The 26,342-nt window shown below is 37.2% G+C and overlaps 2 protein-coding genes across 7 annotated transcripts in view; one reads left to right on the top strand and one right to left on the bottom strand.

Annotated features, from left to right (window-relative positions):
* The window catches only part of LOC105381231 (androgen-dependent TFPI-regulating protein), a 37,288-nt gene extending 18,417 nt beyond the window's left edge, over positions 1–18,871 (top strand). For 3 of the 6 annotated variants that reach the window (XM_038114314.2, XM_048633486.1, XM_048633471.1), the window contains exons 2-4: positions 14,604–14,744; positions 16,733–16,953; positions 18,064–18,871. In XM_038114314.2, the coding sequence (XP_037970242.2) occupies positions 14,604–14,744; positions 16,733–16,953; positions 18,064–18,532 (831 nt within the window). In that variant the 3' untranslated portion in view covers positions 18,533–18,871. Of the gene's footprint in view, positions 1–9,064; positions 9,504–10,178; positions 10,622–14,603; positions 14,745–16,732; positions 16,954–17,408; positions 17,547–18,063 lie in introns of those variants that run through there. The other 3 variants (XM_048633473.1, XM_048633485.1, XM_048633476.1) reach the window with 3 other exon arrangements.
* Positions 18,867–26,342, bottom strand: part of LOC105380871 (proteoglycan 4) — a 47,982-nt gene continuing 40,506 nt past the window's right edge. Inside the window, exons 8-9 of the mRNA XM_048622149.1 lie at positions 22,402–22,497; positions 18,867–22,043 (exon numbers count right to left, since the gene is read on the bottom strand). Of these exons, the coding sequence (XP_048478106.1) occupies positions 19,556–22,043; positions 22,402–22,497 (2,584 nt within the window). The 3' untranslated portion in view covers positions 18,867–19,555. The remainder of the gene's footprint in view (positions 22,044–22,401; positions 22,498–26,342) is intronic.

Here is a 26,342-nt window from a genome sequence, read left to right on the forward strand (position 1 = left end):
AGCCCAAGATTAACATTTTGTATGGGGGCACCAAGATGCTATAGACCTGCCCGCATCTCACCTGGTTTATTATATGTGTTGTGTCATTAGAAAACACTGACAGAAGTTTCATCAACATTGAAACGGTATAGCAGGTGTCCAGGAGCCACTTTCTGACAGATTTTGGGTGAAAAATTGACAATATTTCACGAATATTCAAGTTTGCAGGTGGAACCTGAAGAGATTCAGCTGCAAATTATAGTTCATATGAAAGGTATTATTAATACCTAGAAACGGTTTTCAGCAATTTCAGATTAAATGACTTTTGGTGACTATTCATGGTGAAAATCAAAAAATAAAACTTAGCAGCCCAAGATTAACATTTTGTATGGCGGCACCAAGATGCTATAGACCTGCCCGCATCTCACCTGGTTTATTATATGTGTTGTGTCATTAGAAAACACTGACAGAAGTTTCATCAACATTAAAACGGTACAGCAGGTGTCCAGGAGCCACTTTCTGACGAATTTTGGGTGAAAAATTGACAATATTTCACGAATATTCAAGTTTGCAGGTGGAACCTGAAGAGATTCAGCTGCAAATGATAGTTCATATGAAAGGTATTATTAATACCTAGAAACAGTTTTCAGCAATTTCAGATTAAATGACTTTTGGTGACTCTTCAAGGTGAAAATCAAAAAATAAAACTTAGCAGCCCAAGATTAACATTTTGTATGGCGGCACCAAGATGCTACAGACCTGCCCGCATCTCACCTGGTTTATTATATGTGTTGTGTCATTAGAAAACACTGACAGAATTTTCATCAACATTGAAACGGTATAGCAGGTGTCCAGGAGCCACTTTCTGACAGATTTTGGGTGAAAAATTGACAATATTTCACGAATATTCAAGTTTCCAGGTGGAACCTGAAGAGATTCAGCTGGTAATGATAGTTCACATGAAAAGTATTATTAATACCTAGAAATAATTTTCAGCAATTTCAAATTAAATGACTTTTGGTGAATATTCAAGGTGAAAACCAAAAAATAAAACGGTGAAATATTGTAAATTTTTCACCCAAAATCCGTCAGAAAGTGGCTCCTGGACACCTGCTATACCGTTTCAATGTTGATGAAACTTCTGTCAGTGTTTTCTAATGACACAACACACATAATAAACCAGGTGAGATGCGGGCAGGTCTATAGCATTTTGGTGTCCCCATACAAAATGTTAATCTTGGGCTGCTAAGTTTTATTTTTTGGTTTTCACCTTGAATATTCACCAAAAGTCATTTAATCTGAAATTGCTGAAAACCGTTTCTAGGTATTAATAATACCTTTCATATCAACTATCATTTGCAGCTGTGCCTGTTCAGGCTCCACCTGCAAACTTGAATATTCGTTAAATATTGTCAATTTTTCACCCAAAATCTGTCAGAGAGTGGCTCCTGGACACCTTCTATACCGTTTCAATGTTGATGAAACTTCTGTCAGTGTTTTCTAATGACACACCACACATAATAAACCAGGTGAGATGCGGGCAGGTCTATAGCATCTTGGTGCCCCCATACAAAATGTTAATCTTGGGCTGCTAAGTTTTATTTTTTGGTTTTCACCTTGAATATTCACCAAAAGTCATTTAATCTGAAATTGCTGAAAACCATTTCTAGGTATTAATAGTACCTTTCATATGAACTATCATTTGCAGCTGTACCTGTTTAGCCTCCACCTGCAAACTTGAATATTCGTGAAATATTGTCAATTTTTCACCCAAAATCCGTCAGAAAGTGGCTCCTGGACACCTGCTATCCCGTTTCAATGTTGATGAAACTTCTGTCAGTGTTTTCTAATGACACAACACATATAATAAACCAGGTGAGATGCGGGCAGGTCCATAGCATCTTGGTGCCCCCATACAAAATGTTAATCTTGGGCTGCTAAGTTTTATTTTTTGGTTTTCACCTTGAATATTCACCAAAAGTCATTTAATCTGAAATTGCTGAAAACTGTTTCTAGGTATTAATAGTACCTTTCATATGAACTATCATTTGCAGCTGTACCTGTTTAGGCTCCACCTGCAAACTTGAATATTCGTGAAATATTGTAATTTTTTCACCCAAAATCCGTCAGAAAGTGGCTCCTGGACACCTGCTATCCCGTTTCAATGTTGATGAAACTTCTGTCAGTGTTTTCTAATGACACAACACATATAATAAACCAGGTGAGATGCGGGCAGGTCCATAGCATCTTGGTGCCCCCATACAAAATGTTAATCTTGGGCTGCTAAGTTTTATTTTTTGGTTTTCACCTTGAATATTCACCAAAAGTCATTTAATCTGAAATAGCTGAAAACCGTTTCTAGGTATTAATAATACCTTTCATATGAACTATCATTTCCAGCTGAATCTCTTCAGGTTCCACCTGCAAACTTGAATATTCCTGAAAGTCAATTTTTCACCCGAAATCTGTCAGAAAGTGGCTCCTGGACACCTTCTATACCGTTTCAATGTTGATGAAACTTCTGTCAGTGTTTTCTAATGACACAACACACATAATAAACCAGGTGAGATGCGGGCAGGTCTGTAGCATCTTGGTGCCGCCATACAAAATGTTAATCTTGGGCTGCTAAGTTTTTTTTTTTGATTTTCACCTTGAAGAGTCACCAAAAGTCATTTAATCTGAAATTGCTGAAAACCGTTTCTAGGTATTAATAATACCTTTCATATGAACTATCATTTGCAGCTGAATCTCTTCAGGCTCCACCTGCAAACTTGAATATTCGTTAAATATTGTCAATTTTTCACCCAAAATCTGTCAGAGAGTGGCTCCTGGACACCTTCTATACCGTTTCAATGTTAGTGAAACTTCTGTCAGTGTTTTTTAATGACACAACACACATAATAAACCAGGTGAGATGCGGGCAGGTCTATAGCATCTTGTTGCCCCCATACAAAATGTTAATCTTGGGCTGCTAAGTTTTATTTTTTGGTTTTCACCTTGAATATTCACCAAAAGTCATTTAATCTGAAATTGCTGAATACTGTTTCTAGGTATTAATAATACCTTTCATGTGAACTATCATTTCCAGCTGAATCTCTTCAGGTTCCACCAGCAAACTTGAATATTCGTGAAATATTGTAAATTTTACACCCAAAATCCGTCAGAAAGTGGCTCCTGGACACCTGCTATCCCGTTTCAATGTTGATGAAACTTCTGTCAGTGTTTTCTAATGACACAACACATATAATAAACCAGGTGAGATGCGGGCAGGTCCATAGCATCTTGGTGCCCTCATACAAAATGTTAATCTTGGGCTGCTAAGTTTTATTTTTTGGTTTTCACCTTGAATATTCACCAAAAGTCATTTAATCTGAAAATGCTGAAAACCGTTTCTAGGTATTAATAATACCTTTCATATGAACTATCATTTGCAGCTGAATCTCTTCAGGTTCCACCTGCAAACTTGAATATTCGTGAAATATTGTCAATTTTTTCACCCATAATCTGTCAGAAAGTGGCTCCTGGACACCTGCTATACCGTTTCAATGTTGATGAAACTTCTGTCTGTGTTTTCTAATGACACAACACATATAATAAACCAGGTGAGATGCGGGCAGGTCTATAGCATCTTGGTGCCCCCATACAAAATGTTAATCTTGGGCTGCTAAGTTTTATTTTTTGGTTTTCACCTTGAATATTCACCAAAAGTCATTTAATCTGAAATTGCTGAAAACCGTTTCTAGGTATAAATAGTAGCTTTCATATGAACTATCATTTGCAGCTGTACCTGTTTAGGCTCCACCTGCAAACTTGAATATTCGTGAAATATTGTAAATTTTTCACCCAAAATCCGTCAGAAAGTGGCTCCTGGACACCTGCTATCCCGTTTCAATGTTGATGAAACTTCTGTCAGTGTTTTCTAATGACACAACACATATAATAAACCAGGTGAGATGCGGGCAGGTCCATAGCATCTTGGTGCCCCCATACAAAATGTTAATCTTGGGCTGCTTAGTTTTATTTTTTGATTTTCACCTTGAAGAGTCACCAAAAGTCATTTAATCTGAAATTGCTGAAAATTTTTTCTAGGTATTAATAATACCTTTCATATGAACTATCATTTGCAGCTGAATCTCTTCAGGTTCCACCTGCAAACTTGAATATTCGTGAAATATTGTCAATTTTTCACCCAAAATCTGTCAGAAAGTGGCTCCTGGACACCTGCTATACCGTTTCAATGTTGATGAAACTTCTGTCAGTATTTTCTAATGACACACCACACATAATAAACCAGGTGAGATGCGGGCAGGTCTATAGCATCTTGGTGCCTCCATACAAAATGTTAATCTTGGGCTGCTTAGTTTTATTTTTTGATTTTCACCTTCAATATTCACCAAAAGTCATTTAATCTGAAATTGCTGAAAACTGTTTCTAGGTATTAATAGTACCTTTCATATGAACTATCATTTGCAGCTGTACCTGTTTAGGCTCCACCTGCAAACTTGAATATTCGTGAAATATTGTAATTTTTTCACCCAAAATCCGTCAGAAAGTGGCTCCTGGACACCTGCTATCCCGTTTCAATGTTGATGAAACTTCTGTCTGTGTTTTCTAATGACACAACACATATAATAAACCAGGTGAGATGCGGGCAGGTCCATAGCATCTTGGTGCCCCCATACAAAATGTTAATCTTGGGCTGCTAAGTTTTATTTTTTGGTTTTCACCTTGAATATTCACCAAAAGTCATTTAATCTGAAATAGCTGAAAACCGTTTCTAGGTATTAATAATACCTTTCATATGAACTATCATTTCCAGCTGAATCTCTTCAGGTTCCACCTGCAAACTTGAATATTCCTGAAATATTGTCAATTTTTCACCCAAAATCTGTCAGAAAGTGGCTCCTGGACACCTTCTATACCGTTTCAATGTTGATGAAACTTCTGTCAGTGTTTTCTAATGACACAACACACATAATAAACCAGGTGAGATGCGGGCAGGTCTGTAGCATCTTGGTGCCGCCATACAAAATGTTAATCTTGGGCTGCTAAGTTTTTTTTTTGATTTTCACCTTGAAGAGTCACCAAAAGTCATTTAATCTGAAATTGCTGAAAACCGTTTCTAGGTATTAATAATACCTTTCATATGAACTATCATTTGCAGCTGAATCTCTTCAGGCTCCACCTGCAAACTTGAATATTCGTGAAATATTGTCAATTTTTCACCCAAAATCTGTCAGAGAGTGGCTCCTGGACACCTTCTATACCGTTTCAATGTTGATGAAACTTCTGTCAGTGTTTTTTAATGACACAACACACATAATAAACCTGGTGAGATGCGGGCAGGTCTATAGCATCTTGTTGCCCCCATACAAAATGTTAATCTTGGGCTGCTAAGTTTTATTTTTTGGTTTTCACCTTGAATATTCACCAAAAGTCATTTAATCTGAAATTGCTGAAAACTGTTTCTAGGTATTAATAATACCTTTCATGTGAACTATCATTTCCAGCTGAATCTCTTCAGGTTCCACCTGCAAACTTGAATATTCGTGAAATATTGTAAATTTTTCACCCAAAATCCGTCAGAAAGTGGCTCCTGGACACCTGTTATCCCGTTTCAATGTTGATGAAACTTCTGTCAGTGTTTTCTAATGACACAACACATATAATAAACCAGGTGAGATGCGGGCAGGTCCATAGCATCTTGGTGCCCCCATACAAAATGTTAATCTTGGGCTGCTAAGTTTTATTTTTTGATTTTCACCTTGAAGAGTCACCAAAAGTCATTTAATCTGAAATTGCTGAAAACCGTTTCTAGGTATTAATAATACCTTTCATATGAACTATCATTTGCAGCTGAATCTCTTCAGGTTCCACCTGCAAACTTGAATATTCGTGAAATATTGTCAATTTTTCACCCAAAATCTGTCAGAAAGTGGCTCCTGGACACCTGCTATACCGTTTCAATGTTGATGAAACTTCTGTCAGTATTTTCTAATGACACACCACTCATAATAAACCAGGTGAGATGCGGGCAGGTCTATAGCATCTTGGTGCCTCCATACAAAATGTTAATCTTGGGCTGCTTAGTTTTATTTTTTGATTTTCACCTTGAAGAGTCACCAAAAGTCATTTAATCTGAAATTGCTGAAAATTTTTTCTAGGTATTAATAATACCTTTCATATGAACTATCATTTCCAGCTGAATCTCTTCAGGTTCCACCTGCAAACTTGAATATTCGTGAAATATTGACAATTTTTCACCCAAAATCCGTCAGAAAGTGGCTCCTGGACACCTGCTGTACCGTTTCAATGTTGATGTAACTTCTGTCAGTGTTTTCTAATGACACAACACACATAATAAACCAGGTGAGATGCGGGCAGGTCTATAGCATCTTGGTGCCCCCATACAAAATATCCATTAACCAACAAGAGCGTCAGTAAGTAAACGTCGTATTTATTAGAATTTATTTATTTTAGAACATATTTTAGTGTTTATATAAATACCTAGCATTATTATTCCAATGCTTTTGGGGCTTTTTACGTGTTTTAATTGATAAAGTATGCAATGACTGAAGTGACCATCTTAATTTGGTCGGGTATTCAAAGGCTGCTAACTTTAGGCTGCTAACTTCACGCAGGTCAAAATTTCGTCTTTATACTTATGAACCCAGGTTCTGTCTACCCAATTATGTATATACACTCAAAATTTTATGGAAATAGCTTAGTTTTAGGAAGTTTTTTATTAGTCGCGGGTGAATTAATATATCGACAGATACCTAATAAAATTATAAAATTTTACGTCGAATAAACATTTTATTCTCATTCTTTCTAAAAGCTGGCTGACAAACATATGTACTTACGTCAATCTTATTAAACTCCTCTTTTCTAAGTAAGTTTACACAAGTTTTTTAATTAAATTACCTACTAAAAACATTAACCTTCATAATCTAGCTGCATTTAAATCTAACAGGGTCACATAGTTTAGATAACCTTTAGCCAATCATGCAATGATCACAGATTATTGATCATCAGTCATCATCATTATGCTATAGGTGATCGTTTCTCGGTGAACTCTTGTACCTTGCCTACCCTCGTGTGTTGATAGTGTGGGGTGGTCAGCGTGGGGAAAATACCCCGTTTTTGGGGTAAATTCGGGAAAAACAAATATAAGTACAGTTTTATTTCCGTGAAATATTAAATTGATCAAATGACATCGTAGTTTATAGGTACTATTTGATTCATTAAATTACAGGTGTAATTAACTCATGAATTAAAATTGAAACTGCTGATGAACAATAACGTAATAAGTATATAGGTTCACATTTGTATAACACATATCTTTTTCAATCAAGGTCAAAAATAGTAAGCATTGGGTGCTATAGGTAATGGAGCTTTGTAGCGATAGCAAATTAATAATAATTTGTGGGGACATCCCACACACGGTTATCCGACACCAAGCAAGACAGAGCTCGTAATATGGGTATCTAACATCTAACATCTGCTATAATATCTACATACATACATACATATATAGATACATAAATAGAATATACATATCTATATTATATTTCTGTATCTATCTATGTATGTGTCCCTAGACCACAGTACAAATATCTGACATTAAATAAATATATCTGCCCCGGCTGGGTATCGAAGCCAGGATCTTCAGCATAGCAGTCAGGGTCGCCAACCACAATACCATATGGTCGTCAAATTGATTTTCAATTACTTCAACATATTTCAGTACAGCGTGATAGGTCAATAGATACATAAAATACATACTGAGATTTATGAAGAAGATTAACTGTGATACATAATAATTATGAGCGAATACATAAAGACAATAATTGCACCGGGGCATGCCATTTGCTACCGTAAAGAAGAGGAAAACAACAGTCAAGACCTTAGATTAACGATATACAAACAGGATGGTGTTTCAGATACAAAAACTAAGCATAAATACTGTCCTCATTATGATTACTGTCAAATCGTTTTAAGTTCAACCTAATGACAATCATTGTGCCTACGAAATAAAGTCACTAATTTTCTATCCGAACTAATTTAAAATTAGAGCTCAGTGCGGTTTTATTTGTTGAGACGTTTCTTTTGCTCTAAAACTCCATCTAGTTATTATTTAATTATTGTTAGTCACAACCCGTGAAATACAAAATGTAGTGGTATTCTGTTACTGTCAAGGGAGAGGACCAAAAAATGATAATAATTATATTTTGAATAGTAGGTAATTCTAAATACTTCGGGTTTTTTTCTGTATAATTTTAATTATATTTTTGCGTTACCACGATAAAGGGTTAACTTACTAAGTACTCTTTACTGACGAGGAATACCAATATACTTACATATTTTTAACTTTTAGGTTATCTTAAACTAATAACTTTATTACTGACTTACTAACTACCAATACACACCTTACTAACTACAATCAACTATGGGAATGAGTTACCTGCTTATTGATTTTGATTGCAAAATCATTCTTATGTGTATTGTTCTAGATCTATGGCTGATTTCTACCAGCATTTGCGGTATAAAAACCCCGATCGAAGACGGTAATTCCAAATGCGTAATCAGAGACCTATGACAGCTTACTAGGCAGTATAAACTATAACCCAAAGATATTTTAGTACGAACTAGATAGAGTGTCAGTCGAAAAGAAATGTATCGACAAATAACATCCCACAAGAGAATTTCCGGTACTATGGTAAAACAGTTTGACAGTACTAAAACAAAATGCTGCATTTATTTTGTTTTATTTCTGTTTCACACCATACTGTTACTTACCAGATACCACTAAGAGGTACGCGTATATTTATCAAATACCGTCTTGTTAATTTAATTATTTTTCGCTTAATATAAATAACTACTTACTATCTACCCATTCAACCAATTAAAGGTTGTGGATGGGCACGTACCGAGAGACTTATTTGTAAGTATAGCGATTATACAAACCTATAACATTATATTATGACGTATCTGATAGGTTTTATTAAAAATATACCATCAGTTAACGAAAAGTACTTTTTAATTAGTATAATTATTAATTTATTCACGGACCTCAGCGCAAAAGTATTACCAATAGCTCTAAATATCTTGAAAATAGGTTATTTTTCCTTGTATTGAGAAGTAAGGTAAGATAATCTTATACTAGAATAGTGCAGTCATCTAGAATAGGTAATTATGACGTCACAATGACATTTTAATAATGAAATCTCGCATCTGGTGTAGTTCCATTGTAGTTCGAGCCAAAGAGCGGCCATTTTGATAAGAAGAAATGATTTAATAATTCCAAAATGGCGGACTCAGTGCCGGCAACATTGACGAAAACTGAAAAACGTTTGACAAGGAGGTTTTACACCAGTGCAGTGTTCCATTTTTTGTGTTTATCTCATCATTTAACAGTGCAAGTGTTGGGCTTGTTGTTTTTGCTCTCAGTAAGAAACAATGAGCACGATAAAGTAAGGGAGTTGTTTAACTTTGCTCCCGCGTTCGCCACAAATTGGAATTTTGTAAGTTCTCTTTTATAATTTTGTGTTGTTTAAGTACCTACCCAAGTAATTAATATACCAGTCCGCTTATTATTAAAAGCACTCAGCGGAACGACGACCGAACATTTGAACTAACGCCCTCAGACAGGTAAGTAGAGGTTAGATGAGGAAGGCCGAGGACTGAGCGTTTTTATCCCGACGAAAAAGAGGGGTGTTATTAGTTTAACGTGTCTGTGTATTTGTGTGTGTGTCTGTCAAACGGCTGAAACGATTTTCGATTTGTTTTCTTTGAGTCATAGGTTATGTTACCACGAGTTCCCTTAGCCATATTTTATCAAAATCGGCTTATGCTAGTTTTAGTGTTAAATCTCGTAGGTTTTAAACGTTGTATATTGAGTTTAACTTGTATAAAAACATGTAAGTTGGTAGGTACATACAGCTAGTATAGTAATGACAGTACTACCGCACAATATTAATATAAATTTATCAGTGAATTGTAGGGTATTACAATACAAACATGATAGCAACATTCTAATTAAAATTAAATAGTGCAGTTCATTTTCTTATCAAATTATCACATATACCGTATACAGTCGCTCATTATAGCGAGTGTGTTACGGGTGCTTTATAATATATAATTTAAAAAATATAATTACTTACCTACCTACTTTTATGTAATTATTTCTATACAACGAAAAAAACGTTAATTTTATTTTAATCAAAGTGCATTTGCAAGTTTAAAATAATTATCTACATAAGTACTACATTTACTTTATCATTTTTAGAATTTATAAGTTTTAATAATTCTCAAAAGCGATAAAAAATTGGGTAAATTTAAAATCCCATAGTGAGTAAAACAGAGTGCTGTGAGTTACCTTCAAACAATGGAATTGGACATTTTGACGAAAGACCACAACATACTTTACAATGTTCTGTGTTTTTTGATAACTGAAAATGAGAAGTTATTCGACCGAAGTGACGCCCGCTTGTACTGGAAGACAGTGTTCCATCTCATGACAATAACGCACCATGTATACATCAGTCTTTTCGCCACAAGTCTAGATTTGGAAACGAATAAAAGTATAGAAATTGTCACGTTGAAAAAGTATCGCGCTGGATACCTTACTGGCTGGAATTTTGTAAGTTATTACAGAATACAATATTAAGTATACAAGTTGTTGCAAAAGTAATATATTTAGCCGAAGGGGATGACTCAGTGGGTCATTCTGCTCAACTTTTGTTCTAGGAATTTTGGAAAATCGCGAAAAAAAAGTTCGTTCTAGTAAAAAGTCACATGCCCAACAAAGTTTCTATGGAGAAGCATATTTTTTGCGTCATATCATTTTTATAGCATCCTGTATTTATTATTTACTCAGGTTTTGAAGGCATTTACTGAAATATGCGCACTATATCTGTTGGTATAGGCTATCTTATTTTCTTATTGGTGGATTAACTTTTCAGATTACCTTAAAATATCGCAGTTATTTGGTACCTTATGTGTACCTCTTCTGAAATTACCCATACGAAAAACTGACCATTCGTATCCTACATCATTTCATACGTTGAATTGGATATGCCTAGTTCTTTCATACCTTCATCATTAGCCTATAGCAGTCCACTGCTGGACGTAGGCCTCTCCTAAAGCACGCCACTGGATGCGATCTTTAGCTTTCCGCATCCAATCATAACCAGCCACCTTTCGCAAGTCGTCACCCCATCTAGCCGGAGGGCGTCCCACACTACGTTTGCCTAGTCGCGGCCTCCACTGCAGAACACTTTCATACCTACAACATGTTATATTTTGAACCACGCGTCCAAATTAAGATAACAAACATTTTCTGGGTTACTCAATAATTGCTCAATTAATATTTATATCATAAATCCGTAAATTGACAAACAGTCTTTATTTATTTGTCCTTGTCTGGAGATAAGACTTTAGATACTAATTAATTTGATGAGAAATTAACGACCTAGGGGCCTAGGCCATCATCATCCATTGGACATGGGCCTCTCCCCAGGACCGCCACAACACTCTGTCCCCGGCCTTCCTCATCCAGCCACTACCGGCCATCTGTCTAAGTAAGTCGATCCAGAGGGCCGGAGGGCGTTTCAGGTTGTATTATGTAAGGCAACCTCCTTTTTCTTAGCGTATCGGTAACAAACACTGGAGTAGACTAGGTTTTGTCACCGTGATGAGTGGATTGGCCAGTCAGATTAGCGTCAGTCGCTGACGGTCTATGTAGGGTGCGCCGGACATACACAGGCTGTCTGACTGGCTAATCCTTTCATAAATATGACCAATCATAGTCCAACTCTAATATTGTAGCCTAGTGTGAGGATCAAATAATAATTGACATCTTTTGTTCAAGAACGCACTAGACATAACAAAATACTGAAATCATCTGTAAACCGTATATTTATAAGTATTTCGTTTATGTACATTACTTTTATTTAATTTTTAATTTTATGTTCTGTTGTGTTGTTATGTTTTCTATGAAATAAATGAATTTGAATTTGAGTAGGTATTTGTTACCCACACGCTAAGTAGAAGATCGATAGTATTTAAAAAAAATAGTATCGTTGCTATTGCTTGACTATCGATAATTTTTTTCAACTATCGATAGAAAATCTTGGCCTATCTAGCGACAACACTACTAGACACGAATAAGTCTGCTGAAATCACTTTGATAAACTTCAGTCTTGATACGGCGTTTAATAAACGCAGTCAAAGGTCAAATTCGCAGACGAGACACCACATGTACAACAATATATCACGAGTGTCTTTATCTATAGCACGTGTCTCGTCTGGTTTCGTAATTTGGGGCAAATCCGTTTCACATCTTCGGTTTTTGATAAGGATAGAAATAATTAGATACAATTTACCTATTGTTTGTTTTGCTTTCTTACTTAGGTACTTACTTACATTGTTTCTTAAACTGCAGATGAATAAATATGAATTTCAAGTAAGATCCTAAGAATGCGCCTGAATAGCCTGATGATGTTTCAGTCCTATGGCACCCCAGAGATGCAGAGGGTCTCCACTAACGTCCGCCACTTCTGCCTATCTTCGGCTGTACTTTTGGCCTCGCTCCAGCTTAGTTCAGCGGCTCGCAGCTCGTTTTCGACGCTTCGGCGCCATGTTTGGATAGGGCGTCCACGGGAGCGCTTGTCATTTGGTAGCCTGATGATATTTTACAAATATCTTTTGATTTTTAATATTAGTATTTCGTTAGATGTCAATCACTTTTGATGTAGTATAGAGAGACAATCAATTGCCATAGGGCAAAAAAAACTAAAAAATATTTGTAGTTAAGTACCTATACTTGTAAGTACTTTAAAAATTTGCCTAGTTGGGTATCGAATCCAGGACCATGTAAAGTGTAGTACATTATTCTATAACTAACCAAACCGCTAATCGGTCTCGGCTTTTAAATTCAGAAAGTAACCTCAAAAACAATTAACAAGTTCATAAACCAATAGTTTAATAATGATGATTTGAAAGATTCGCTTTTCTTTATGTAAATTCGTTAAACCATTACTTTGACTATTAAACTTTTATACTTTCGTTGGATAAAAATATAGGCATGACTTTTTATGATGATGATAGAAGAAAGGTAACAAACTATTGAAGTAAGTACTTACGTTTTTAGTTGGTAATAAATAATATTCTGATGCTCTGTTAAATGTACTTCAATGTTGCAGAAGGCGTCATTAAGCTAGCCTTTTCCGTTTGAGAGTAATTTGGTGCTTTTCTCAGTGGAACCTTTTCATTGCCCCTGATTGTATAAGTCAATTACTTCAATATTGCAGACGGGGTCACTAATCTAGCCTTTTCCGTTTAGAAGTAAATTGTTGCTATTGTCACTGGAACTTTTTCATTGCTCGCGAGTATAAAACTAACACAGAGGGGTCAGGTATCTTTGTCTCAGACTGTACATCTACACCTACATCGGAAGTTATATCTAGCACTAGCTGCTGTTCCCGCGCGTTGTTGTTCGCTTCGCATTAAAAAGTTTTCCCGTGGGAATTCCGAGACAAAAAATAGCCTATGTTCTTTCTCAGGGTCTAGACCATATGTATACCAAATTTCATTCAAATCCGTTCAGTAGTTTGGGCGTGAAAGAGTAACAGACAGACAGACAGACAAACATATAGACAGACAGACACAATTACTTTCGCATTTATAATAATTATTAGTTAGGATTGCATAAAATCGTACGATGATTCAGGCCTTAGGTTATCACGATGTTATATACATTCTTATGTACTTACTTATATACCTACAAGTGATTTGTGGGTTCAATTAGCAAGTATTAATTACTATCGTGTTATCCATGCTTGGGTCGAGTGCGAATATTTTTTATTGTTTATTTTATTGATGATAAGATTCATAACTTATTCAAATTTAAGTACTCCCAATTTTTTTGTACTAGCTGTTTCCGCGAGCTTCGCTTCGCCGTTTCCCGTGGGAATTCCGAGATAAAAAGTAGCCTATGTTCTTTCTCAGGGTCTAGACCATATGTATATCAAATTTCATTCAAATCCGTTCAGTAGTTTTTACATGAAAGAGTAACAGACAGATAGATAGACAAACAGACACAGTTACTTTCGCATTTAGAATAATAGTTAGGGACATAGGGCTCGTAGAAAGGATTTCCACTGCTCCCGATCCTGCGCGGCCCCCCAGGTCGTCATTACCTATAAACAACAGAAAATTTACACTCAGAAAAAATACACTATAGACATGGATCTCCGTAAGGGCTGGACTAAGTCCATGTCCACAGTCCTGTAACTCTCCTGTCTCAGTTATGGGTCGTGGCGAGCCAGTGTCCTCGGCCACGCACTCGGTCACTTGCTAGCCGTTCATCGGTCGTGGATCAGCCGAGGATACGTTCTCACCACTGTACTCGTTAGGTGTAATCAACCCATTAGGGCTGGACGAGATCCATGTCCATAGTTCTGTAACAATCCTGTCTCAGTTTTTTTTTTACATAGCCTGTTTTGTGTCCCACTGCTGGGCAAAGGCCTCCTTATATTTGGTCCAACGATCCTCCGCCAAAACAGTCTCAGTTAGGGCCGGTAAATATACACCCATTAATTTCTAACCCTCCTTGCCCACAGCTCTTCCAAACCACCTTCCTGTCCCTGGCGCTGCTGCATGACGCCCTAGAGTGGGTCGACAAACACGACACGAAGATCGGCCGGCTCGTGCGCTACTGGCGAGATGTCGTGTTCTCTGGACTCGCTATTCCTATTACTATGGTGAGTTCGAGTTTGTTATTATTATCGACGGCTGAATGGTGTAGTGGTTAGTGACCCTGACTACTATGCCGAAGGTCCCGGGTTCGATTCCCGGCTGGGACAGATATTTGTTTCAATACAGATGTTTGTACTCGAGTCTTGGGTGTTGATATTTATATTTAGGTAGTATGTATCTATTTATCTATGTATTTGTGTAGATATATGTATGTGTGTCCGACACCCATAACACAGGTTCTGCCTAGCTTGGGGTCGGATGGCCGTGTGTGAGATGTCCCACCATATTAAATACATAACATATGATAACTACTGTAATCCCCGAAGGGGTAGAAAGAGGAGACCCGCAAGTCACCTCTGACTATACGCGAGCCGTATCGCCGTTTTTGAATAAGTACAATGCACTCAACTACTACTCGTGCGAATTAACTGTGCACCTGGCCAGCAAGAACCAGGGGTCACGCCGGGTACGCAAAAGCTAGTTAAAATATGACCTCTGGTTTTTGTCAGTCAGGTGCACAGTAAATTTGTACGAGTAGTAAATGAGGAAGTAATGTTACATAGGGAAACCCATTTCACCTACCTCCGTTGATGTGTTTTCACTAATTACTCGAATAAACATATATGATCCCAGAAAATTCGGGCTTTATTTTATCATGCCTTTGATAAACAATAATAATTTATAGTGCATTCGGCATGTACGGAAATCAGACGCCGTCTTTTATGCTATGATTTTTTTCTAAATTATACTGAATATCCGGAAGTCTTATAAATCATTATAATAATGTCCTCCTAGCCGAATTTCGACTACGGCGGCCAATCTCATTTGAGATCAGCCATCTACGCAGGAGTAGATTATAGTGCCCAAGTGTGTGCGCAGTACACAGGAGCACTCTCTGTTCCATCACTCTCATAACCCAATGGGACGGATTGACCGACACGACTGGAGAGAGCTAGGCGCAGGACCGACTGCTTTACATGCCCATCCGACAGCATGGATCGTTTTCACTGTTTCGGACATCAGGTGATCAGCCTTCTATGTCCTAACCAAACTTAGAACCACAATTTAGAAACACAAATTGATGGTCCCACCCGGGAATCGAACCCGGGACCTCTGGGCCATGAAGCGAAGCTTCTACCACTAGACCACAGAGGCAGTTAAATTGGGAGATCATTATAAGAAATATTAAAACAGACATAAGTTTTGAAAACATGTTCAGTAAAAGTAGGCCTATTTTTAATTGCTTATAGGTAAACAACTAAACAAAGCTGATATGATCCGAATCAAATTGAATAGGTTATTCTCTCATTGACATGTTTGTTTATTTGTTGTAGCCAATTGATAAATACTTTAAGAGAATGTTTCCGAAATTCCAATTTATTTCTTTCTTGATGAAGTAAAGTTAAATAATGCATAGATAGATTAAAGGTTGGTTTACTTTACCTTTAGTGAAAGTTAAATTAGGTAAATTTCTTTCAAAAACCTTCATGAAATGTTAAGATAGCGCGAGTTCATCTATAAAGTCATGAAAACGGGAAATGTATCCTAACTAATTGTAGTTAATGTATAGATGGATTTTATAGGTATATAAGTACATACCGTATAACCTTAGGCAGGCATTGCTACGTATTAGTTATGAAGTTATTATGCTAACTAAGGTTATTTTTAGACTACAATAGTTGGTCTGCATCCACAATGTCAGTTACAGGTTATTAAATATACTATATCTTGGGTTAGACTTTATTGTAAATGTACAGCTTTCCACACTTAAAAAATATTCCTGTATTCTATATTTTGAAAATAAAACCACTGAAAAGTTTAAGTAAATCTGCAATTGTTTCTGTGTGTATTTGAAAAAACTAAATTTTCTTTTTCTCTCTCTCTCTTCCTGACCTTCCTGTTCGTCAAAGGCAAAAGTAGGTACTAGAAATATTTTTCTGCTTTTAAAAAATAAATAAATGTACATTCTAACCTCCATATCCTCCTCTTCCAGTTCGTAACCGGCATGTTCTGGTCAGTCTACCTCATCGACCGAGAACTCGTCTTCCCCACGGTCTACGACGACATCGTCCCGTGGTGGTTCAACCACTGCGTGCACACCAACATCTTCATCATCATTTGTGTGGAGACAGTCCTGGTGCCGCGGAGAAGGCCCGTGGACTCCAAGATGGAGCATGTCTGTGTTATAACGGCGGTCGTGGCGTATGCTGTTGTGTAAGTAATAGTTTCTATACCTTCTTCTTCATCTACTTCATCTTCTCACTTCTTCTTCTTAGGGCCTGGTTTTTGATCCGTATTCAACTATTAGGTACCTTTAAAGTCTGTTTTTTAATCAAAGATAGGTACTAAATTGAAAGATTCTGAAGGCTTCATCAACAGTGGATTGTTGCGCCATTAGAGCGATACCTCACTTAAACGCGGGACAATCGACTGTGGATAAACTGTTCGGATCTGTCAATTTAGTGCCAATTTCTCCATAGTCGGTTATCCAACCGACCAGGGATTATTTATCAATTATACGTCATCTCCATATAAAATTCTTGACAGATGTGTCAAAAGTCAACCGCTAATACCTGGTTATACTCTAACCGACTGTGGAGAAATTGGCACTTAGTATCGGAGATTAAAAATAGACTTTAGTCAAGTCATGTGTCAAACATCGTCCCCTGGTGGTTCAACCACTGCGTGCACACCAACATCTTCATCATCATCAGTGTGGAGACAGTCCTGGTGCCGCGGAGAAGGCCCGTGGACTCCAAGATGGAGCATGTCTGTGTTATTGCGGCGGTCGTGGCGTATGCTGTTGTGTGAGTTTACTGGGTTTTTATTAGCTATGGCTGCATAAGGGTGCATTTACAGTAGGTACACTTTTCGCGGCAAGTGTGTTTACAATTTGATATTTTTTGTTTGCGTAATGTATCAGCATCTTTAGGCCAGTTTCTTATTATTTTTTTCTTTCAGTGCTGTCGTCATCGACTACTTTTAATTCTATACTCATCCTTATCGTCATAGAATCATTTTATTTTGTTTTAGGCTGCCTCATTTTATAAATCCAGTCCTTTGTTGCCTCTAAACCGGTTTTATAATTGACCTTTTTTAAAATATGCGATGCAGAACATCATCGCCTAAAATAAACTTCACTGCGATACTAAATTTTTATAAAAGCATCACTATTTATAATACCTCTGGTTGCAGACAAAGACCAGAGGATATAATAATTTTAAGAAAATATTTATTTTAATAAATTAGACGAACAAAGCCAGTGTAATCCCAATTAAACTAGGTAAGCTACCGTTGATAACATATTATTATCCTCTTTTACAGATACTACTCAATCTACTTCATCGGCAACCGATGGCTGTACCAAGTCTTCGCCATCATGACCTGGTGGCAGGTCTGCCTCTTCCAGTGCCTCATCTGGGCATCCTCCTACATATTCTACCGCATCCAATACCCAATCAACAGACTCATCCACGGCTCTGGTGACGTCACTGAAACCGTCAAAAACGGTGACGTTTTCGAAAAAGTAGCTGACAATAGCGACAGCAATGGTGATAGGGATAGTCCTAAAGATGTTGATGAGAAAGATGGGCTAAGAATTGTAAATGGAGAGAAAGGAGCAACGTATGTAGGTAACGGTATTAGTACGATAAGCAATGGTGTTTATAAACAATTGAGTTTGAATGACGCAGAGGGTAATGTTAATGATTTGAAGAAACCTCCATTCGCTGATAGAACATGGAGTCTAAAGTACAGGACGATTAGGAACCAATTTGAGAATTCTAGCTTATAAGGTTATCGGGACATTGTTAAGTTTTAAAAAGCTGAATGTGATGAAATAAACGTAATCTTAATGAAACTGTGGAAAAAATATATCTATGAATTATTGTGCCTTGCCATTTTAAATTGTAAACAAAAGTAAAGGAATTTGGAGTAGATAATATATTATTACAATATTCAAGTATGTCATTTTATGTAACAATCAATTTAGTTTCGTTGGTATATCAAAGAAATGTATTGTATGTATTTGAATTGTTAAGTTAATGTGGTATGTTTAATATAGTCACTAGGATAGAATAATTATGTGTAAAGAAAGCTGATGGATCGTAAAATAATACATAGACAAATCGTATTTATATGGTTTTATTTCATTTTCTTCTTAAATAATTCTAATGGAATTCATTTGTGTAAAGTTTATTTATAAAATATATTTTTACAGGTCTAGGTAGGTACTACTTGTTGAGATTTTAGGTAACCTTTGAAAAAAGTAATTCAATAAATCTTAAAAATATTAAGGTAACTTATCATATCAGAGTATTTTATCAACTACTTCTACTTAAGTAGGTCTTGGCAGACTTTTCTGAGAATAAACAAAAATTACAAACTAAGACAGAATAAAATAGGTACTATATAGAAGATAAATTCAATTTTTCCGATATAAAATCCTGCAGAACTCGTTTTTGTTGAACATAGTCTAAACTGTTATTTAAATCGAATGCTTTAATAATATTTACAAAATTTATACACCCTACATCTAATTATTTTTCATATAATTTTATAAAAAATCCTCATTTGGAATTGTGGAGACATACAAAGATACGTTGCAAATCTTTCGAGAGTGCCAATATTTAGATTATTTTCCTCAATTCTATTTAAATTATAAATAATATAAGTATGCCACCACAATTCACCAAATAGCGAATTCCCTTCAACAGTTTAGCCTTCCCAAAAATGCCAACATGCATAATTTCTCCAAACAATAAGTAATAATAAGAAAAAGACGATATCTTTCAAAGGTTACCAAAGCGCATCACAATTAGAAGTAAGATCCTAACCCAGCCACCGGCCTGTACACCAGTTGTCTAGGCGGTCTACTGTTCATGTCATCTTGAGAAAACGCCGGTGTCAATCTATGATTTGGCTGAATATAAAACGAATTTGGAGTCCTCAAACTCACATTAATTTGAGGTCTTTTGTTCACGCGATAGCTCGTCAATTCTGAGGCAGAATATTGTGGGTCAATGTTTGGATAGCTGCCTCTGAATCTCGAAAATGTGTAGTCCCTATCTGCTGGTAAAACATAAGTGTTGGGAACATTTCTTAAATGGGAAATTTGTTGCGTGGGCGCCGGTGATGGTATGTATTTGTAGGCTGGGGCTGCTTCGTTGATTGCATCATCATAATCAGCTTCCACTGAATCAGCTAAATTCTGTTTTATCGAAATGTTTTCTGGTATCAAAGGTTTTCCAGTAGCTGTGTACGGTTTCGATATTTCTGGTTTTGGAATGTAGTGTTCCTTTTCTGGCAGTGGTGGTATGGTTGGGTTCAAATAGGATTTCAGATAGTCACCCGGTGTCAAAGTTGTTTCTAGTTTATCTTTGATAGCTTCGTAATTTTCATTGTATACTCTTAAGACTTTCGCTGCCACATTTTTAGCCTTTTCTTCATAGCTTGTTGCCGTTTCAGCGCTCTGAGATTCAGTTGTGATTTCTGGTGGGTTAGTTCTAGGTGCTTCTGTTGTAGATGTTGTGGTTAAAGGTTCAGTGGCAACGTCTTCATCCTCATCGAAGTATTCGTATTCATCTTCTTCAGATATACTTGGCGTGACGATTTTTTCTGTAGTCGAAACGGTTGTGGGTTCAGGAGTGGTCGTAGTTGTAGTTGTTGTAGTAGAAGTGGTAGTAGTAGTGGTGGTTGTAGGAAGGGGTTTAGGGGTGGTAGGCGGAGGGCTACTTAAGTTTTTCCCGGCGACCGGTTGAAGGCCTCTCGGTAAGTACGGGTTTCCACCCCTAGACGGTAAAAAAGGCCTCTTGATAACCTTCACATTCATTCTCACATCCTTAGCCCGAGCTGGTAAGATTCTATCCTCTTCTGGCTTAGGTGTGTTGTAAGATCTTCTATCCTTTTCTACTGGTTCTACCTCGTAGTCGTACTCGTCCAAATCGTCTAAAGGTTTCTTAGGCTTTTCGGCTTTTTGTGCGTATTTCTGCGATTTTGGTGGATGATCGTAATAATAATCGTCATCGTAATCTATTGGCCTTTTCTTTGCCTTGTAAGAGCTCGCGGGACTAGAGAAATTAGGTCTGGTAGGTCTAAACTTTTCCTTTTCAACCGGTTCAGGTCTAGGTCTTTGCTGAACAGCGCTACTTTTTCCTGAAGATGATGGTTTACTAGTTTCATCTTCTTCATAGTCATAATACTCATCATCGTCTTGAGTTTTTGGCGGTGGTTTAGTTGTAGCTACTGGAACGTAATCATACTTTTGTTTTTCATTGGCAGGGACCGGCCTTTTGATCTTAGGTGGCATTCGTGGTTGGCTGAAGATTCCATGGCCGTTAGGTTTTACTAGTTGTGTACCTTCAGGTGCTGATGGTGGGGGTCTTTTGTCTTCAACTCTGTCATCATCATAATGTCTCACAGGTTTGGAAGGTCTGTCTTGATCCTCTGAATCATCTCTATTTCTGTACGGTCTTCTATCATCATCTCTGTACCGTCTTCCTTCATCTTTCTGTTTATCTTGATACCTGTCATCTCTAGGTCTTGAACTCTCTCTAGCTGGCTTTTCATCTCGTGGCCGAATGTCATCTCTTACGGGTCGTTTGTCTTCTCTTGTTCTTGTCTGGTCTCTTGGCTTGAATTCGTCACGGGATTTGACTTCATCTCGTGGTCTAATCTCATCTCTGGGCCTATAGTCATCTCTTGGCTTTACATCATCACGGATTGGTCTCCTCGCGTCCCTTGCTAGCAATTCATCTCTAGACTTGAATACACCTCTTGGTTTTTCGGTTAAAGGACTTACTTCGTCTCTAGGTCTGATTTCATCTCTTGGTCTAATTTCATCTCTTGGCCTAACTTCTTCGCGTTTTGGTGGTCTAGAGTCAAAATCATCGCGTTTAGGAGGCCTTGAATCCTCATCTCTTTTAAGAGGCCTAGCATCAAATTCGTCTCTTTTAGGTGGCCTAGTGTCAAAATCGTCTCTTTTAGGTGGCCTAGTGTCAAACTCATCACGTTTTGGCGGTCTAGTATCAATTTCATCTCGCTTAGGAGGCCTAGAATCTACGTTATCCCGTTTAGGTGGCCTTGTGTCAAATTCATCACGTTTTGGCGGTCTGGCTTCGTAATCCTCTTCATCCTTATCTTCATTCCTTCCTCTGTAAGGCCTTCTAGGTCTAGGTCTATACCTAGGTCTTTCTTCTTCTTCCTCGTAAGGTCTCCTTCTGTCTTCGCCTCTGGATCCCTGGAAACGGCTCTGATCATCATCAAACTCTTCATCTTCCTCCTCAGGCCGTCTTCTTGGTTGCGTTCTGAAATGAGAGGGTAATGGTTAAGTTAACTTTTTGTGAGTGATATAAAATTCATGTATATTTAGTGGACAATGTTGATTCTTATTCTTGAAATTACATCTTTCAGATGCAATATTTTTACTTTTAAATGAAAAAAGCCGTCTGTCTTGACTCGTGACTGTTGTGGTTCTTTGGGATTTATCAGGGCCTCGATCACGAGTGCTATCAACTCAAATCGCTAGCGTAATTCGATAGCAATTTGTATGACAAATGAAAAATTGGCGCTGTTCTTTTTTTATTATGTTTGTGTAGTATCGTACAACGCTAGCGAATTGCCACGTTGGCCCGTGATAGACACACAGAACATTTATTAGCTCACCTATCATCCTCTTCGTAATCGTCGTAAGGTCTCCTCCGACGACCTCCCCCCCGGGTCGGGGGCCGCTGCGGACGACGCCGTCTGCTACCACTGGAATTTTAACAAAGAAATGTTACACAGGATGTTTATAGCATATTGGGTATTGTAAGCAGAAAGGATACCCCAGAGCTACCCGACTCTAAGGTTCATTCTAAAGATATTATATTTAAATGAAAAATAATAATTTGTAGTAAGTTGACAGTTGACCTGGATAGGAAACTATAAAGTATTTTTTAACGCAATTAAAAAAGTCGTAAGTTGTACAACCAAAGTGGTTTACAATGACCTCCTGAAACACTAACTTTTGGCTTACTATATCTATACTTCTGTAGCATTCTTTGTATTTTACATAATATATTTTAAAGTTAACATTGTGTGTACATGCCACTAATACAAAGAGAGACTAAAGTAGCAATAAGCTCTAGTTATATCACTTCGACCAGCGGCCGCCACGTTTCCGATATTGCCTTAGATAAACTCATCACAGCGCCGTATTTATGGCGAATCACGATATAGTGACGTCTATCCACATAGATAGATAGATAGATAAAGCGTTTATTTGATCCACTTTCTTACATACACAACAAATCACAATTACAGATATACACATTTGTACTTATAACTAGGTAAATAGTAGCTATGATAAAGACAGGTTTGTACTTAGCAGGTTGTGTGTTGAAGCGGACCAAAAGGGTGAAGTAACTCAGCGTGGATGTTTACTCCAGGAGCAAACCGCTGATTTTCAGTTACCTCCCATTTAATTGTTCCAAGGGTGCCGAATTACATAAATTGTGAGCCAAAAAAAACTACTTAAAATATATTGTTTTGAAGAAAAATTACCTATTTAGTTTGATAATGTTGTAAAGGTGTGCAGCTAACCAGCAAGAGACGCAGGGTCGTACTCAGTGGATGACAGAGCACCCACCATAGTATTAATATTGCATGAACGTATTTATTGTTAGACGATCTGCGCCGGATGTAACAAAAATATAGAAAATATGTAATGAATAAATAGTTATTGTAGATAACTAAATTTGTTATCAAGTCTTTTGCTTAATAAGAAGAAACAATTTTATTTTATTTTTAAAATTAATTTTATTTTTTAAGAGCCTTATAGGTGGTGGAATATTATTCCAGCATTTTGTTGCTTGATAACGGAAACTTCCTTCAAACGCGGCGCTAACATGTTTAGGGACAGACAAAATTGGGCGGAAAGATCTAGTACCATACCTGTCATGAAAAGGGGAGAAACAAAGTTTAGAAAACAAGTATTCAGGTTTTTGAAACTTTAACACGTCGAAAACTAGGCTACAAGTATGCAGGTACCTTCGGGCCTCCATGTTTAGCATGGATGCTTTATTTAGAAAAGGAGTAATGTGTCCTCGAGGTGGTACGTCAAAACAAAAACGACAGCAGGCGTTTTGCACCCGCTGTATTAGACGCCGAGTTCGCTCAAGAAGACAAGGGCCGTAAACAGTATCTCCATAATTCAGCCTAGAGAGGATTAGAGTCTCACACAGCGTAATGCGTACTTTTTCTGTTAGTAAGGAGCGGATTTTATATAGAACTTTAAGACGGAAAAAACAGTTTTTGACAATATTCTGAATGTGATTTTCAAATTTTAAACCACTATCAAGGAGCAAACCCAGACACTTTGCCTCGTGAACGCGTTCAATACTCTGGCCTTTCATATTTATAGTTAAAGCATTAGTATTAATAATGTTTCTGACCTGCATAGTGGAGCCCAAAACCATATATTTCGATTTAGATGGGTTCAGCACCAACGCATTATCTTTAGACCAGTTATCTATGTTATCAAGGTCACCATTGATTCCCTCCAGTACTTTTTGCAAATTATCCGGTGCGACTGATGCATAGAGTTGAACATCATCAGCGTAACAATGGTACTTACAATATTTAATTTCAGCGGTTAGATCCGTGCTATAAATTATAAACAAAAGGGGACCAAGGATTGAGCCTTGCAGTACCCCACGACTAACGGGTAAAGGATTTGATGTGATGCTAGTGCCATTATTCAGCATTAGTTTGACAGACTGGGTTCTATTCGACAGATAACTGTTGAACCAATCAATGGCATGACCACTTATACCATAGTAAGTTAATTTAGCTAGAAGCAGATCAATATCCAGGCAATCAAACGCACGTGAGAAGTCCAGCAACGATAGAATCGTCGCATTACCTATGTCCTGTTCAGCCAGAATATTATCTGCAACATCAAGCAATGCAGTAATTGTACCACGATTCTTGCGGAATCCAGACTGTAAGGATGGAAGTATATTGTTTTCCTCAATAAATTTTATAAGTTGGGTGTAGACGGCTTTCTCTACTAGTTTTGATAAAAAAGGTAGAATACTAATTGGCCTTAGATCCTTAAGTGAAGTGGGTTGGTCGACCTTAGGCAGTGGGTTAATTAGTGCTGATTTCCAGCACTTCGGAACAGACTGTTCAGTAATAGACCTATTAACGATAGCAGTAATAGCTGTTAAAGTATGTGGAAGTGTAAGCAAAATCATATCCCGGTTAATACCATCTATGCCTGTAGCATTGGATGTTATAGCAACAATATATCTGGCAATCTCAGTTTCAGAGACTGGGTTAAGCTCGAACACAGCAGTACCAAAACGGTGAGTAGTTAAAAAGTCAAGGTTGGAAACAGGAACATCGTTAGTACCAGGAATATCTAAAAAATGCTCATTAATTTTGTTTGGATCATTAAAAGAATCTGGTAAGCTGTCACTTTTAGAAGGATCGACTAAGACCTTATTCTTCAAATTTTTCCAAAGCTTTTTCGGTTCATTAATTTGGGTATTAATAAATTGATCAAAATAGGCGCGTTTTTCATTGGCTATACTAGTAACGACAAGTTTTTTTAAATCTTTATAGTGCTTTTTATGTTCATCGGATTTAGTTAGTCTAAATTTCTCATGTGCTTTGTTACGTAAGTCAATCATTAGCTTGCAAGAGTCAGTCACCCACGGGAGAGACTGACCCTCTCGAACCCTAATGGATCTAACAGGTGCATGTTTATCAAAGAGTGATGTTATTAAGATGTTAAATTGATTTACTGCCAAATCCACTGTAGAGCAACACATTAAAGCTTCGAAGTCTAATGCAAAAAGATCTCTGTTAAAGTTTTCTAAGTTTATATGATTTATAGGTCTTAAGGTTAAGAATTTAACTGGGGGTTTAATTTTTTTTATGGCTAAAGTTACATTTATCATGGCGTGTCCCAACGACCCGGTGATATTGGTGACAGTGACATCACTAACTTTTATATTAGTACAAACAAGGTCTATAAGAGTCTCATTACCCACAGAGTAATGTGTAGGCTGAGTAACTACTTGTTTTAAATGTAGGTAATCAATAAATTGGTTAATTTTTTTAGCTTCATTAGTACTCATATCCAGCATATTAACATTAAAATCACCTAGTAGGACCACTTGATCATGATTAGAAAAAGAAGTTACTGATTCTGTTAAGGCATCAATAAATACATCTAGATTTATCCACGACGGTCTATAAGCCGTACCTATAGCTATACGGTATCCTTTAACTCGCGTTGAAATCCAGTATTGTTCTACATTAACTGAAGGGTGATTTAGGTAACGCACATTAATATTATTCTTAATATAAAAACCAACACCGCCCCCGCGAGAGCGCCCCATGTGTGCGGGGCGGGGTGCATGGCGTAGCCTGTAGCCCGGCACTGAGGGCGCGCACGCCCCCTGTCCCTGGCCCAGCCACGTCTCATTTATAGCAACTATATCTGCCTGAAAACGATCCATTGCGAAAATAAAGTCATCATGTCCTGTATTTAAAGAACCTGCATTAAATAGACCTAATTTTAAGAATTTGTTATTATTCATGGAAAAGAGATCAGG

Source organism: Plutella xylostella, chromosome 2, assembly GCF_932276165.1.
Source record: "Plutella xylostella chromosome 2, ilPluXylo3.1, whole genome shotgun sequence".
NCBI classification, from domain to species: domain Eukaryota; kingdom Metazoa; phylum Arthropoda; class Insecta; order Lepidoptera; family Plutellidae; genus Plutella; species Plutella xylostella.